The sequence below is a fragment of the Callorhinus ursinus genome, unplaced genomic scaffold, assembly GCF_003265705.2.
Source record: "Callorhinus ursinus isolate GAN/ISIS: 27379988/994484 unplaced genomic scaffold, GSC_fseal_2.0 scaffold3, whole genome shotgun sequence".
Lineage (NCBI taxonomy): Eukaryota > Metazoa > Chordata > Mammalia > Carnivora > Otariidae > Callorhinus > Callorhinus ursinus.
The window spans coordinates 58,977,108-58,992,136 of NW_027397065.1; the positions used below are offsets into that span (position 1 = coordinate 58,977,108).

Here is a 15,029-nt window from a genome sequence, read left to right on the forward strand (position 1 = left end):
CTCGGCTCGCAAATGGCAGAACCAGAAGCCTAACCCTGGCATCCTGCCTCCAGAGGCACACTCTTACCCAGGACGCTCCCTGACCTCTTCACAACGAATATTGCACAAGATCAGTTGGGGTGAAAAAATGCTAACAGTGGTTTTCCTTGGGTGCTGGAATTACAGATACTTCAAACTTTCTGTTTTACTTCACTCTACTGTCCAAAAGTTCTTAGATGATGATGTAGTATTTATATAACAGGGAAAAACTTCAAAATGAAAAAGAAATTAGATGTAGCTATATACTTGTACATAATAAAATTCCAACCTCAGAAAAACAATTCCTTTGATCACTAGTGGTTGAAAGCATGGGATTTTAAGAGAGTGCCCTCAGCACAGGTCCCAATTCTACCACTAACTAGCTTTGTAACCTTGGGTAATTTTCTATAATTCTCTAATGCTTGGTTTCCTCAGCTATAGAGTGGGGGCAAAAAAGAGCATCTGTCTCTTAGTGTTGTTACAAGAACTAAATGAAATAATACAGGTAAAGTACTTAGCACAAAGCCTGCCACAATAAAGCTTTGGTAAATATTAGTGTTTGTGGCTAAGGAAACACTCTGTGCAACAAAAACTAATAAAATATACATCTTTCCTTACTAGGATATTTTTAACATATTAGACTAAGTTGATTTGCAGATCATTTTATACCTAAAAGGCACTTCTGCACATTCTCACTTGATAACATACATATAATTAAAATTATAATGCAACTATGTAATAAGATCTACCTGCTAGCTGACAATAAAACCTTTCCCTGATCCTATTTTTTATAAAATAATATTTGATACAATAATGGATGCAAAAGCATAAACTGGTAACCACTATTACTTTAAGTTAAATCATATTACAGCAAGCAAACAATATTTTAGAGATTATGTTGTTAGTCTTACTTCTGAATCAAAGTGATAGAAATTTTCAAAAAGCAAACATAATAAAGATTCAAAGGCCACTGTAAGAAATTGGAATATTTTAAAAGATTCAGTTGCTATACTGAAAAAAAAAAAAAAAAAAATGAGATGGATCACACAGGAAATGTGTAAGAAAACGTTGAAGGTGGGAAAAAGTGATAAGTTTGCCCTTTTTTTGATGAGAGCAAAAAGCTCAGAATGAACATCAATGAACTATAAGGAGCGTGTCTTCACTGTACTAGGGCTATGTGTCTGAGTTAGATAATGATTTATCACATATTGTGTGGATAAGCATACTTGAAGATTCACCTCAAACTATGCCCTTTGCATATATCAGCTCAGGACATAATACAGTAATTCTTTAAATTGTGCCCCATGGATCCCCAAAGGTTCAAATTCCAGCCAGCTCTGGGGCCATTCCAGGTAGGGTAGAGAATAAACATGTTTCTGGACACCCCTCCATCCCTCGATTCAAGCAAGGCCACTCTGCTCTTACTGTTTTGTTTGTTTTGTTTATATTGCCTCATAATATTTCATTTGCTCAAAAGATTCTACAGTTAAAAACCACTGATCTAGAGCCACTGACTTTGATAACCTTTCATATATATGCATTTCACAAGACAAAATCAACAACACTCTTAAAAGATTACATTGTACATTTTCTATAGAAAATTTTTAGTCCCATAATACATAATGTAACTTTTCTACAAACTAAATAATATGGCAAAAATTTTGTCCTTTGGTGTATACTTTATATCACAAAAAAATGTCTTCCAAACCAACCATTTGCCATATTATAGTAAGGATAACAAAATGTGTTTTTAACTTGCCCATTTTGTTTTCTGCTTTTCTATCAAAAACGAACAGTTGAAACCCAAAGTAGAATCCATTTGCTCTACCGGCCTATTTGGTATGCTACACCCAAGATATAAAACCTAAGAAAACCCTCAGTTCATGTGTCAGGCCGTAAAAGGCTTTATTCAAGTTAGGCTCTCTTTCAAGCACTATTTAACCATTTTCATCTGTTGGTGCCTCATTCACACTAGCAAATTGTCACTACCAATGGTTTTCATGCTTAAAATCTAATTCAACTAGTCTCTTAGAGTAGTTGATTTCATAAGCATCATCTGTTTTCAGATTTTTCCCACTCTCTAGGCAGAGTTGGCAATGTGCTGCACTCATACAGCTACTCCCACCCCTCCCCAGGGCAGGCACGATTACTCAGTCTGAGCCACATTCCTCTGAACAGAATGCACCTTAGTCTCCTCTCAACAAAGCACTCCAACCAGTACCCTGGGAATGCGTGAGTGGCGGGCAAAGATAAGAGGACATAGTTAGCCCTCAGTTAGCAATATGGGGTTTGACACCAGATGAAACTTCCTCAAGTCCAGACATTTTCCCTGTTCATTAAATATTTTATGAATTTACCTAAGCAAAACCTAATTAAAATGGTAAATGCTAATATATATATATGTTAGGTTGAACCATTTGAAACTACCAATATCCAACCATCTTTTACCTATAAACACAGCAATTTATGTTAACTAAACTTACTGTGATAATCATTTCACAATATATTGATATATCAAATCATTATGTTTATACCTTAAACTTATACAATGTTATAAGTCAGTCATATCTCAATAAAACTTGAAAAAAAACAGTCATTTCAACCTAATATATACATATATACACACATATCCACATATATCCTGAAGAGAGTCTATTCCTCATACAAATAATTTCACAATCATTTGCTCTGGTGAAAGGAAATAAGGCTTCTACCTATGAAGACTAAAAAAGGATATAAAGCAGACTGCAATATGAAGAGTCATTTCCTATAACTGTGAAATAATAAAATGAGCCTTAAAAAATAAGCAAACTCTCGGGGCGCCTGTGTGGCTCAATTGGTTAAGCGTCTGCCTTCGGTTCAGGTCATGATCCCAGGGTCCTGGGATCGAGCCCCGCATCAAGCCCCTGCTCAGCGGGGAGTCTGCTTCTCCCTTCTCCCTCTGCCTGCCGCTCTGCCTACTTGTGCTCTCTCTCTCTCTCTCTCTCTGTCAAGTAAATATATAAAATCTTTAAAAAATAAGCAAACTCTCCAAAAGCTGCAATCTCCAACAATTATCACAAGTAAAATCCCTGTAAGAGAGAAGAACTACAATGAGCATGTTTCTAGAGTACCGCTGTGCTTTTGTTCAACTCAAATGGAAAAGAATCAACATACCCAGCAATGTTGGCCATGGAGCTTAGCGCATCATATCCCTGAGCAATTGTGACTCTTGGAACCTGGTCCATTGCCAAAACCGTAGTTTTTCTTTTAGCAAGTTTATTTAGCAAGTCTGGATTTTGGGCTGGGTAAATAAAACTAATCAGTGTTCCCGATGTCTTTAAAAGGTCGGCTTCATGAACACCTAAAGTTGGATTAACCATGGGGGCTCGCACCTGAGGAAAAAAAGTCACATCACTGATTAAAAATGTAAATACCTTAATCATATTTTTAAGTAAACAGGACAATTTAAATAATATGCAATGACTGAAATAACACTCCAGAAGTAATCTTCCAGCAATAAATTTCTGACTAAATTCCTAAACAAGGCAAGGAACACAAAAATCTTTGCCATCTGTCCCCTGATTGATGACCTATGAACTGTTCTGAGTACAGAGCATGCTTTTATTCTGGTAAGATTAAGAGATATTAGAATAAACGGGCAGGGAGTTTTGTTGTGTGGTCAAAGGTTCAATTCTTGAAAAGTTAAGAACATTTTAACCTAAACTTTCCACTGTCATATGTATAGATCTATGTCACCCTAAAATTCCAGCCGAATATTTCTAGATGAGCACGATTCAAACGAGTAGGCTTGCTGAACTGGGCTTAAGTAAAAAGCTATAATATAATTTTGTTCCAGGAAGAAGTATCAAATAAGTCAATGAAGACACACACACCATATGTTTGAAAGTTTCAAATGTCCATGTTTCGAAGCCAAATTTTTTTTAATCCCACTTAAAAAGTATTTTAAAATGTGGCTTTTGTTTTGTTTTTTTAATTTCACTTGATCTTAGCCAAAAGGCCGAGAAGCGATGTTTTTTTAATTTCTTACAGCCATTTTCAGGGACCTTAATGACTTCAATGTCTTTAAGGCTCGGAACATGTCTTTACTATCACCAGTTTTTCCTAAGTTCCTGCAGGCATTCAGGTAAGCAGATTCATTGGCTGGCTTTTAAGATGTGTTTTATATCCAAGTTTAAAAATCAATCTTCAATTAACATGTATCCTTTCATTAGCTCTTATTTCGCAATAGCGCTCTTAGGCAAGTAAGCCCAAAAAGCAATAGCTCAGGGACTTATGTTTTAAAAGGAAACAGAAACACAAACACTGGGTCAATATTTTCATTTCACAGCATTTCATCTCAATTTACCTATGAGACACTTTATTTGTTACTCCCGTGTCAGTTGCTGCTCTGGTGATTCATGTGATTTTAATTAAGGTTCTGGACTTTAATTAAGACTCTGGCAAGGTCTGTTTTTCCTCAGTGAGAATCTATAATATAGATTTAATAAAAATTAGAGGACAACTTTGAATTAATTCTACTGGCACCTATCAAATCTCAGCTGAAACTGTTGGCATCTGAGTGATTTAAGTCAATAGGATGTTTCCCTGAATGTGCTTTCTGGATCACTAGTTGCTCAAGATATTAACAGGCTTGACTCAGAAATTAGGTCCCAGAGCCAAGAAGTTTATTAATGCAAGCGTAAAGTTATATAAGTTTCTATATTGTAGGATTTCTCAGTGCTTTTAACATGCTCATATACACTGTGAATCTCTAATAGGAACACAAAGCATTTCCAAAACTTATGTGTACCATACCAACCCTTTACTGTGGGACATCTCAAAAGTTTTTGATCCCTAGAGCATAAATTGGAATGGATTATACTTATTTTTGTACCTAAGCTCTTTTACTATACTAAGTTATATCACCAAGTGTCTGTAAACCTAAACACTCTAAAAGCTTGAGTTGAATTACAACTTACCCACATACCATAAATGTTACTGTTAACGTCTATAGCAAAAAATCTTGTCTTCTGCAAAAATCACTAAAACCCTACCCAAGTTATTCAGTAGAGTTTATGCAAAAAAAAAAAAAAGGCAATGTGATTGATTTACCTTAGAAATTAATACACAAACACACACACACACATACACACACACACACACAAAGCTGGTGTTTCCTGAAAAAGTAAGGAGCTTCTTTCAGCCTAATGATCAAGCTTCTACAATCCCTATTTCCCTCCTTGTCTTGGTTGCAGAAGGCTTAGGATTTAAGTTAATGCTCCCCTCTAGTAATTACCTCTGCTAGACTTGTGATGCAATCTCTTCCTTTCTCTATATGATTTTTTTTGCTTCAGATTTTACATCTAAAGTTCTTCAGCATATAGATTTCTATTGTATATTAAGACCTTTTATTAAAGTAGGTAAGGCTACTCTCCACTCAGCCCCCTCTTGCTTTCTCCAGGGCAGCCCTGCCCTCTCTAGAAATAGCATTTATGTCAGATACATCACTTTTCCTTTTATGTATCAGAAGATCACAGCTACATCACTGTTCCTTCTATATATCAGAAGATCACAGTACATTCAGTCCCAGGAGGAATTCCATGCCTTTTGTTCTATTCTAGCAGCACTTACTCACCTGTAGGTATTTGGGATATATATGAATCAGGAAGTGCAAATTCTCCCTAGCCAATAAGAAGGGGATTTCCATATGACGAATGTAAAAAGGAAGATCACTTTCTCCCCTCATGGTTAAACATGGATCACATTGCCTGATAAAAGTTCTATTGGAATATGAAGAATATTCACAACATACAAGCATTTCTCTGAGGAAAGACATTGTTTGAAAATATGAAGAGACATAACAATAGAGTAGTTTAATTTTCCTACGAAAAGTTTTTTAAAAGTTGGCATGCCATAAATGAGGGGGGGAAAGGAATAATTACTTTGACCACCAAATCAGAAGCCAGCACTTCCTTCACCCCTTGGATCTGGGCACCTGCTGCTTTGTAGTGATCATCAGAAAATTTGGAAGCTTCACCAGCACCTGATTCCACGACAACATTGAAACCCTGCTTGACCAAGGCCTGAACCCCAGCAGGAGACAATGCCACCCGCTTCTCATTTTGGAAAATCTCCTTGGGGACACCAACAGTCAGTTGTTTATATGGAATTCCTACAAAGGCAAAAAAAAAAAAATTTAGTAAAATCAACAACATAAAAACAAAAATAGGCAGTCTGTTCAAAATATACTACACATACAAGTTGCTGCTCAAAATAATATTCCCACTTCATAATCATAATTGAGTTTTTTGATCAACGATGGGAAATATTTTTGCCCACTCTCCTGAAAATTCCAAATATTTCATTTAACCCAATGGCTCTCTTCAAGTCACATGACTAGATTAGTTTATCCTTAAGGGAGAAAAAATGGGTTGTGAGAGATCAATCAACATGCAAATTCCACTCTTCAAACTAACGCTCTGGGATTTATGGTCTCCTTGTCCTTACCTTTAAGGAAGACAGAAGTAATTTGCTGTTTTGAAGAAAAAGTCTATACTAGACACTTTGGTGGCCTGCCACACGCAAGAGTTTCCTTCCTGGCAATTTGACCAACACAATTCCTCATAGATTTCCAAGGTTGTATCCTGAGACCCTACATTCTTGGCCCCCGCTAATTAGACCAGGGATCAACAGCTGGGTCAAAGATAATAGTCTACAGGCCAGACAGCCTCTGATGTGACTTACACAGGAACTACGTGAGGACACTCTATGTTGGCCAGTGATGACCCAACCCATTCAGGTTCTTTATCAGGGAGTCTGTGACCCACAGAAAAGGACAAGGGAGTAAATGGTACAGAAGCTATTTGTAAGCAACCATGAGGTAATCAAAGGGAGGTATACGGCAATAGGAGTAGAAACATCAGGAGTGGAGATACAAAGAGGGAAGATGAGCTACAGCTATGAAATTCAGAAGAACATTCCACTTTTCCAAGAAGTAAATGAAGAGTTTCCGGGGCTTCTGTACTTCACAAGAACACATACAATAAACCCTCATCACAAAATATAGCCTGATAGGATCCTGTTCCTTGCAACCCAAAAGAGCCTGCATGATATATATAAAGTATTTATAGATGGTTCTGAACAGCTTTAACTAAAGTACATTAGTTTCTTCTGTTGTTTTACTCAACATGAGGGCATAAATAGATTTTTTTAAATAAAGATCTGCTTTTATATGTTTTACTAAAGCTTAGGAAATCTACTCAACAACCTAAACTCTAGATATACATAATAAAAAATTAAATTATCTCCACAGAATAACAATAATCATTAAGCGAATGAGGCCTCAGAGAAATAAAGTCAACTTAAAAATACCACCACTTGATCACAGTCTTAGACCCCATACTCGATAAATGGTAATAACTGATAGTAAACCAAAGGCAAACATACGCTGAATCTTACCCTCTACTTGAAGAAGAGGGAGGAAAATAATAGAGGGAAAATATTTTGGATTGATGTGCAAAGTTAAATCACATAAACATTTGGGGTTTACTTATCTGACAACCTCAAATTACCTAGGCCCTATATACCATAAGTCAAGGAAGCTACCAAAGACAAATGAAGTCCCCTCAAACAGGTTTAGGAGCCAACCTGAAAGGGCAATCACTTGGCCAAACAGGAAACAATCTGAGCATGAAAGAGAATAATTAATTGCAATGTAATAAAACACATCCAAGTTAGTTATGATACTCAAAAAATAAGTATTTTTTTAAAAGCTTCCCTAGTCAACTTTGGCAGATGTGTAGTAAGCAGAGTGATGGTCTCCCAAAGATATCCACATTCTAATCCTCTGAACCTGTAAATATGTTAGGATACACAGCAAAGGAGAATTAGGGGAGCAGATGGAATTAAGGTTGCTCATCAAATGACCCTGAAATAAGGAGATTATCCTGTATTATCTGGGTGGTCCCAATAGACTCACAAGGGTCCTTAACTGTGGAAAAAGAAGGCAGAAGAGTCAGAGTCAAATAGTAATGTGAAGATACTATGCTGCTGGCTATGAAGACGGAAGTGGGGGCCACGAGCCAAAGAATGCAAGCCAAAAGCTGGACAAGGTAAGGAAAAAGACCTCCCCTAAAGCCTCCAGAAGGAATACAGCCCCACCAATACCTTCATATAAACCTAGTGAGAGCCATTCCAGACTTTGGCCTCCAGGAGTGGAAGACAATAAATCTGTGTTGTATGAAGCCAGTATATTTGTGATCACTTGTTACAGCAGAAATAGAAAACTAATACTTAAGGGAACCAAGACATTATTACCAACACTAGTAAATAATGAGACAGAATCAAGCATTTATTCCACCTTGGCACCACAACCTCAGGGTAACTAAATAATAGAGGGAAAGTTTCTCTTTACAGAAAAATTCTAGCTCATAAATGAAGATAAAATGATAGAGTATCACCATTTTAAAACCCCCCATAAAACCATGGATTTAGTTAATGATCATTAAACGTCTGTACAGCCTTTGAGTGAAACAGTAATGGGAGCTTCCTAATAGATGGATACCAACAACATCTAAACTCACTGATGAATCTTGATGTAATGCAATAGATAGTACACAGCATCACCTATGAAGTATTCTTGCCAAAAAGAAAAAACAAACAAACAATTCTGAGTCTAATCAAGCCTCTAGATCTAGCTAAATGGTACAGAAAATACAAGGGACAGAGAAACTGGGTTTAAATAAGACCAAGGGAATTCAGTCAGCCAAACCTAGAATGTGAAATTCTGCAGGGCAATGACATTCTTCAACAAATAAATTAAAAAGAGAAAAAAGGAAACAGATCAAAAGAAGGGATGTAGCAAGCAAATACAACATGTGGACCCTGTTTGGATCATTACTTGGATAAGGCAACCGTAAAAAAAATTTTTTTTTAAATATTAATGCTAACTGGATTACTTTTCATGCTTCTCAATGTGGTAATGAAATTGTGGTGTTATACATTTTAAATAGAATCATTATCTTTTAGATATAAAAAGTGATTATCTAGGAAATAGTCAAGAGCCAGAAATTGAATAAACAAAAGTATCCTGCATAGTCAATATAGAGATCTTGATGTCCAGCCTTTAATCACAAGGACAATTCTCACGTCCTCAATGCAGTAACTTACTTCTATCTTATATACAATTTTATCATGCTTGGATCATCTGGCTTTCTAGAACACCTAAAATAAAAATCTGAAGATAAAGTTGAGGACTCTCAGGGGCAGGTACCTGGCCAACAATCACTTGTCATGTGAGAACAAGAAAAGAGGCTGTGAATTCTATGAAAGACAGACATAAGAACTCAAAAAGCATAGCGGTGTCGGGATCCTGAAAGCACCGAGTCCTACAAACATAAAAAGAAGGACATTATTCTATGTGGCAAAAATTTTAGGTTGCCCCCCCCCCAAATATCTATCCTGTTCTTCCACCTTAGTTACAAAATGCCGATTTTAATGGAATATGTCGCCATCTAGAACAAAGGACCTCTTTTATGTCCAAGTCTCCCTTACAACCACATAATGGCCACCTATCTGAGTTTTGGCCAATGAGGTATAGACAGTCCTAGGAAGGTCTTTGTGCAAAGTGCATAAAGGGATCTCATTCAGCTTAGAAAGCCCTTATTTAGCTTCTCCTTTTGGCCTGCACACTAGAACAGAAGCATGGGGATCCTAGCAGGGAAGGCCTTGTAGACTACCGAAAGACTTCAGCTCTTAACTCTGCATGGGCTAGGACACTGTGGCAAATTCTGAATAGAAAAGTACATGATCTTTCATTTTTAAAAGATGATGCTGTCGTGTATAGAACAGACTGTAGCAGGAGCAGAGGCAGAAAGCATAGAGCACATTTGGAAGACAAGCACAACAGTCCCGTGACAGATGATGGTGGCGTGGAACAGGAAGATAACAGCAGTGATGGTGAGAAGAACAGACTCCGGATACAAGGTAGAGCTGAACCGCACCTACCGTGAAGATCTAAGATGACCCCAGGGTTTCTGACCTAAGCAACTGAGATGAAGTTGCCATTCACTAAATCAAGAAGCACTACTTCAGATTAATTCATATACTTAGTTGCTAATTCTTGAGCAGAGATAAGCCATGTATGTTACAATTCCTCAATACTGACAAGGAAAGAGGAAGAGCTGCTGGGAGAAATGGTTACTCTGAGCAATAGTTTCCCCCATACAACTCAACTGGTGTATCGTTTCTCTTTTTCTATTTTCTTTTCTTCTCTATTAGCACTGACAATCAGGAACTAGTATACCTGGAAAATATTTTTAAAAAGCACTCCTTAGGGTTTTTTTTTAACACAAAATGATAACTCACAAACACCAGGCTGTAACACTGCAGGGCTTTTCCTTTTATCAATCATCAGGAGATCTATTAGCTCCTACGACTTGAAGGTTTGGTTTACATACATTGACGTGAGACTTTACCTGGTTTTACAGGAGCTTTACACCAAAGAGCCTGATGAGTATGAAATGTTCGTAAAAAATCCTTCTTCCCAGGTATAACCTTACAGGACCCCAAATTGCTAAGTAAAGGAGACGAACAGCCAGTCACCACGGTTTTCAGTAGATTCGCCATGTTAGTATGAGCTCCCAACTTTCTGAATCCCAAATTTCCTTGAGGGTAAATCACTAAAAGGAAAGAAAATAAAGTATTTATGTGCTAAGAAAAACATACTTTGTCATTTGAACATCAAAAACATTTTTTAAAAATACTCATTCAAAGAGCTTGGAATATAAAGTTTTATGTGGGCATCTACAATGAATTTATTTGCCAAGTCCTTTACTTACAGAAGATGCTTCAAAACTTTGTTTCCAACTCAGATATTTAAAACTTGAAATCCATTTTCCCACTTAAATTGTGGCTATAAACCCACTATTCAATTCTAAGTCTTGATCACCTAAGTCTAATTGATCCTCAATGTAGCTAGAATGCTGAAAAAGAAAATTGCTATAGAGTTCAATCACATCTTACATGAAAGTTATCTTCTAAATCTGCACCTACAGCAAAAATTGCACAGTTACCCTTGAATTTCCCTTAAATTGTCTATAATACTGTATAGTAGCAACCTATTTAGCCACCATGTACAGAAAACACTGGCAACCTACTCAGTGCAGCAAGATGCTTATCCTGTAAGACCCCTGAATTGAGACTGAGTGAACATGAGATGCATGTTTGCCAAGTGCACATCTCAAGAAAATTAAACATGTGTGAGATATGACTCCAATTTTAAAAAAGAAAGAAAAATGCCATTATCACATAAGTTTGTGCTTGTAGGTGTGGGTGTAACTAGGAACTCTTCCATCAGTGGTTCTCACACGTGGCTACCTCTTTACCAGCTCTAACTAGGCTGGATGAAGTGTCATTAACCTTTGTTATTATTGACCTAAGCTTCAGTGGTCACCTCCACTGCTCTCCATGACAGATCCCCAGGGCTGCACTGAAGGCATCCCCACCATTCCCTCGATTCCCAATGCTCCCCGATCCTTCTTCTCTTTCCTTCAAAATCAGGAAGAAGCAGATCTGGAATTCTATCAGTCAAACTCAGCTAACTCCACCAACTACTTTAAGCTCTGCCCCATCGTGTGGGCCCTGTTGGGGTCCAGCACCCAATCCCAGCAGACTCCATAAACACTCTTCCAGTGTCCAAAGGAAGAAGGGTCTAGCTTACTCAGAACTGCTGCTACAACTCCCTGAAGCAACTTCTTACAAATACCAGAAAGCCACACTGGGAATGGAAATCCTTAATCCAGATGGGGCTTATTCTTAAAATGCCCTTTAATTCAACAAACACGTATAGAGGGATGAGTCAGAGGCACAGCCGTTAGAAGCATCTGTAGAATCAAACTGGAATAGGTCACACACTTTGAGATAAGAAAAGTCAACAAGTAATAACACTACAAAGCAGAGTAAGGCAAGTCCAAAGTTCTTTGAGGGATCAAAGAAGGAGATTATGTATTCCTACAGGGCTCAGAAAAAAGAAAAGAAACACATTTGAGATGGAGAGAGTAATGTGAAAAAAGCTAAGGAAGCAGAAGCATGCAAGATGGGTTCAGACATGCAATCAGAAATGTATCTGAACAATGCTTTGCACTTGAATAGGTTTTATATTTTCAGTGTTTCCACATGTCATTTCATTTCAATCCCAAGCATTTCTGAGTCCCATAAATATTCTCCTCATTTATTCATGGGTCACTTCTAGGGTTAGTCATGGCTGAGAATGGAGAGTAACAGTTTGAAATCCAGCCCCGAATTCAAAACATTCACAGAATCTATGCCAAGAACAAGGGAGATACAAAGATACATAAAAGATACAAAGATATTCAAAATTCTTGCCTTGAGGGAGATTTGTCCTACCATTACCAATGACCTACTCTTTTTTTTTTAAGATCTTATTTATTATTTATTTGACAGAGAGAGAGAAAGAACAAGCGGGGGGGAGTGGCAAGCAGAGGGAGAGGGAGAGAGGCAGGCTCCCCATTGAGCAGGGAGCCCGATGTAGGGCTCGATCCCAGGACCCTGAGATCATGACCTGAGCCGAAGGCAGACACTTAACCAATTGAGCCACCCAGGTGCCCCGACCAATGACCTAGTCTTATCCCAACCTCCCCACTTACCCTAGTTTCTCTTCTTGGATCATCCCACCTCCCCAACAACCACCATTCTCGCAGGACTGATGAGGTTTTCCCAGATCTCATCAGGGAAAGAACAAAGCTAGCTATAAGAAAGCCTGTGTGTTGTCTAAGTCTGCCACTCACTCCCTGAATCTCTCTGCATCTCAGTCTGCTCATCTATAAAAGCATAGGAAAGCTCGTTTTTTAGACCCCATTAGGCTCTAAAACTTTTATGATGAGATTTTACAATGCTTTAAAGCTGAAGTCCTATTTCATAGAATCTGGAAACACTGTCCTGCTTACTTAGAAAATGGGAATTTGATGTTGAATAGATCCCTGGCATCAGGCATCAGTTAAGGCCAAGGCCTTCAGAGGCCGATCTTGCCAAAAAATCCACCTACTTTAAGTTATGAACATACAGGACAGTGATCAGAAAGTAGTTTATTGGCAAGAACGGTCCCTACCACTAAGCCTAAATCAAATACAAATGACCGTGAAAGAGATTTGGAGAATATTTGAAACCGTGTTATCACAGACAGGTACTTGTTTATATCGAACATAGAATACTAGCCTAACTGTCACATTTGTCCCTCTCTTCACTTAAAAAGCCCTCTGCTATTTTATTATCCATGTGTTTCTATGACTTTGAAGCAATGGGGGAAAGCTTTACAACTCAAAATTGAAAAAAAAATTAGTATATCATTGATACAGCACTGTAATGTAAGTTATTCGGACAACTTTCTCCCCAGTAGGCACTAAAATTCTTGAGGGCAGGGAGGGAGGGCAGCCTAGAGGCTAACAAGGTGACCTGTGGGTTGTAAGCCCCCACTCTGTAATTTATTAGCTGTGTCCTTGGTAAGTCATTCACTTAACTCCTCTGAAACTGATTCCCTCACCTTTAAAATGAAGATAATTTGTGAGGATTAAAAGGACACAGTATTTTAATTGCTATTATTATTCACTTTGGTATTACATCTGGCCCAGTGCTTTGCACAAAATAGGAAAACAGCAAGTGTTTTTTGACTGAATTTTTTGTTTTTTGACTCAAATTTCCTTTGAAAATGAAATGCTGTGTATCCTTGCGGAAAACTGATTCCATTAGCAAAGGTAAACAGCCTGAGCACACTTGCTGATAAGAAAGTAATCCTAAACTGTACATTTAATAAAATTAAAAAAAAAAAACAGCCAGGTTTGCAAATCAAAGGGGTGTGATGGAGAAGAGGGGAGCATTTTAAATAAAAGCATGCAAGCCCCATCCAAACGGAGTCTGTCCTACAAGACTCCTTACAAGTTGATCTCTTTAAGGACTGCCCTGCACCACAGGGCGAATAAAGGACGCCTGCAACCGTAAACAAGTCACGCTTTTAAAGCAAAACATACCAACCAAGGGCACAATACCCTACAGAAGCTTAGACTGGCAGGCAGTGTGACCTCCACCAAACCCAATGGTACCGCCCCTCCTTCGGCCACTAAACTGCAGCGCGTCTGGCAACTGCCCGGGACCGCTATTTATAACCTTCCCCTGAAGCCGATTGGCCAAGGCCGAAAAATAGACATTCCGCCTCCGGGGTTCGAATCAGCCTGGCCCCCACCGCTGTCTCCTCCCGGTCGCCAACCCCGGGCCCCCCTCGTCCTGGTTGAAGTTTGCCCGGACCACCACCAGCCCGCACAGACAGACACACTCACAACGTTCTCTCGCCACCTCCTAGGTCTCCAGCTGATCGCCGACCCCGAATTCCCTTAAGGTTCAAGCGCAATTTCGGGGCGTCCAGCTGCCACTTCTCTAGGTGCACCCTCTATCAAAAGTCCTCTATGACCTCCCCTCCTCCTCCCATCTTGTGGGCCGAAATGACCCCGTACGACTCCCGCTGCCCGCCAAAGCTCCAAGATCTGCACCTGCACAGCTGCCTGTTCCCTGACCCCAGCGAGTACCCAGTTCCCCAACCACCCGCCCACTCCTTTCCACGTCGCCCCAGCAAGAGACAGGAAAGAGGGCCCTCGAGGCGCGGTTCTCCTTCCGGACCCAATCCTCTGGCCTGCGGGCGCCCGGGTGCACCGTGCACCCGGGCCACTGCCGACCCCGCCCCCTTCTGCTCCTTGACAGGTCTCCTCCTCGGCGGGGGCCCGGACCATCCCCGCGAGCCCCGCGGCCCCCCTCCAGCTGCGCCCCAATCGCGCGCCCCGGCTGCCCGCGCCGCTCACCTTGGCGGGGAGGCCAGGAGGCCCTGGGCGGCGCGCGCGGGGGCGGCGGGGGCGGGGAACGCCGCGCTGACAGACCCGGGTTCGTGCCCCAAGGCTCTGCGCCTCCAACCCGGAAGAACAGCCCCAACCCCGCGGCGGCGAAGGCCACGTGACGGCGGCGCGCGC

At 39.7% G+C, this 15,029-nt stretch overlaps 1 protein-coding gene and 1 non-coding gene across 8 annotated transcripts in view; both read right to left on the bottom strand.

The window, feature by feature from the left end:
• NNT (nicotinamide nucleotide transhydrogenase) overlaps positions 1 to 15,029 on the bottom strand; it is a 91,322-nt gene that overhangs the window by 75,698 nt on the left and 595 nt on the right. For 3 of the 7 annotated variants that reach the window (XR_003207079.2, XR_003207078.2, XM_025867308.2), the window contains exons 1-4: positions 14,865 to 15,001; positions 10,476 to 10,679; positions 5,943 to 6,172; positions 3,175 to 3,392 (exon numbers count right to left, since the gene is read on the bottom strand). Coding sequence is in view for 5 of the 7 variants with exons in the window: in XM_025867308.2 (XP_025723093.1) it covers positions 3,175 to 3,392; positions 5,943 to 6,172; positions 10,476 to 10,626 (599 nt within the window). In the remaining 2 variants the exon portion in view is untranslated. Of the gene's footprint in view, positions 1 to 3,174; positions 3,393 to 5,942; positions 6,173 to 10,475; positions 10,680 to 14,348; positions 14,617 to 14,864; positions 15,002 to 15,029 lie in introns of those variants that run through there. The other 4 variants (XM_025867310.2, XM_073890928.1, XM_073890929.1 and 1 more) reach the window with 2 other exon arrangements.
• Positions 4,043 to 4,168, bottom strand: LOC112820513 (small nucleolar RNA SNORA33). Its single transcript, XR_003207176.1, has one exon. It is a non-coding gene; the product is annotated as a small nucleolar RNA SNORA33 (small nucleolar RNA).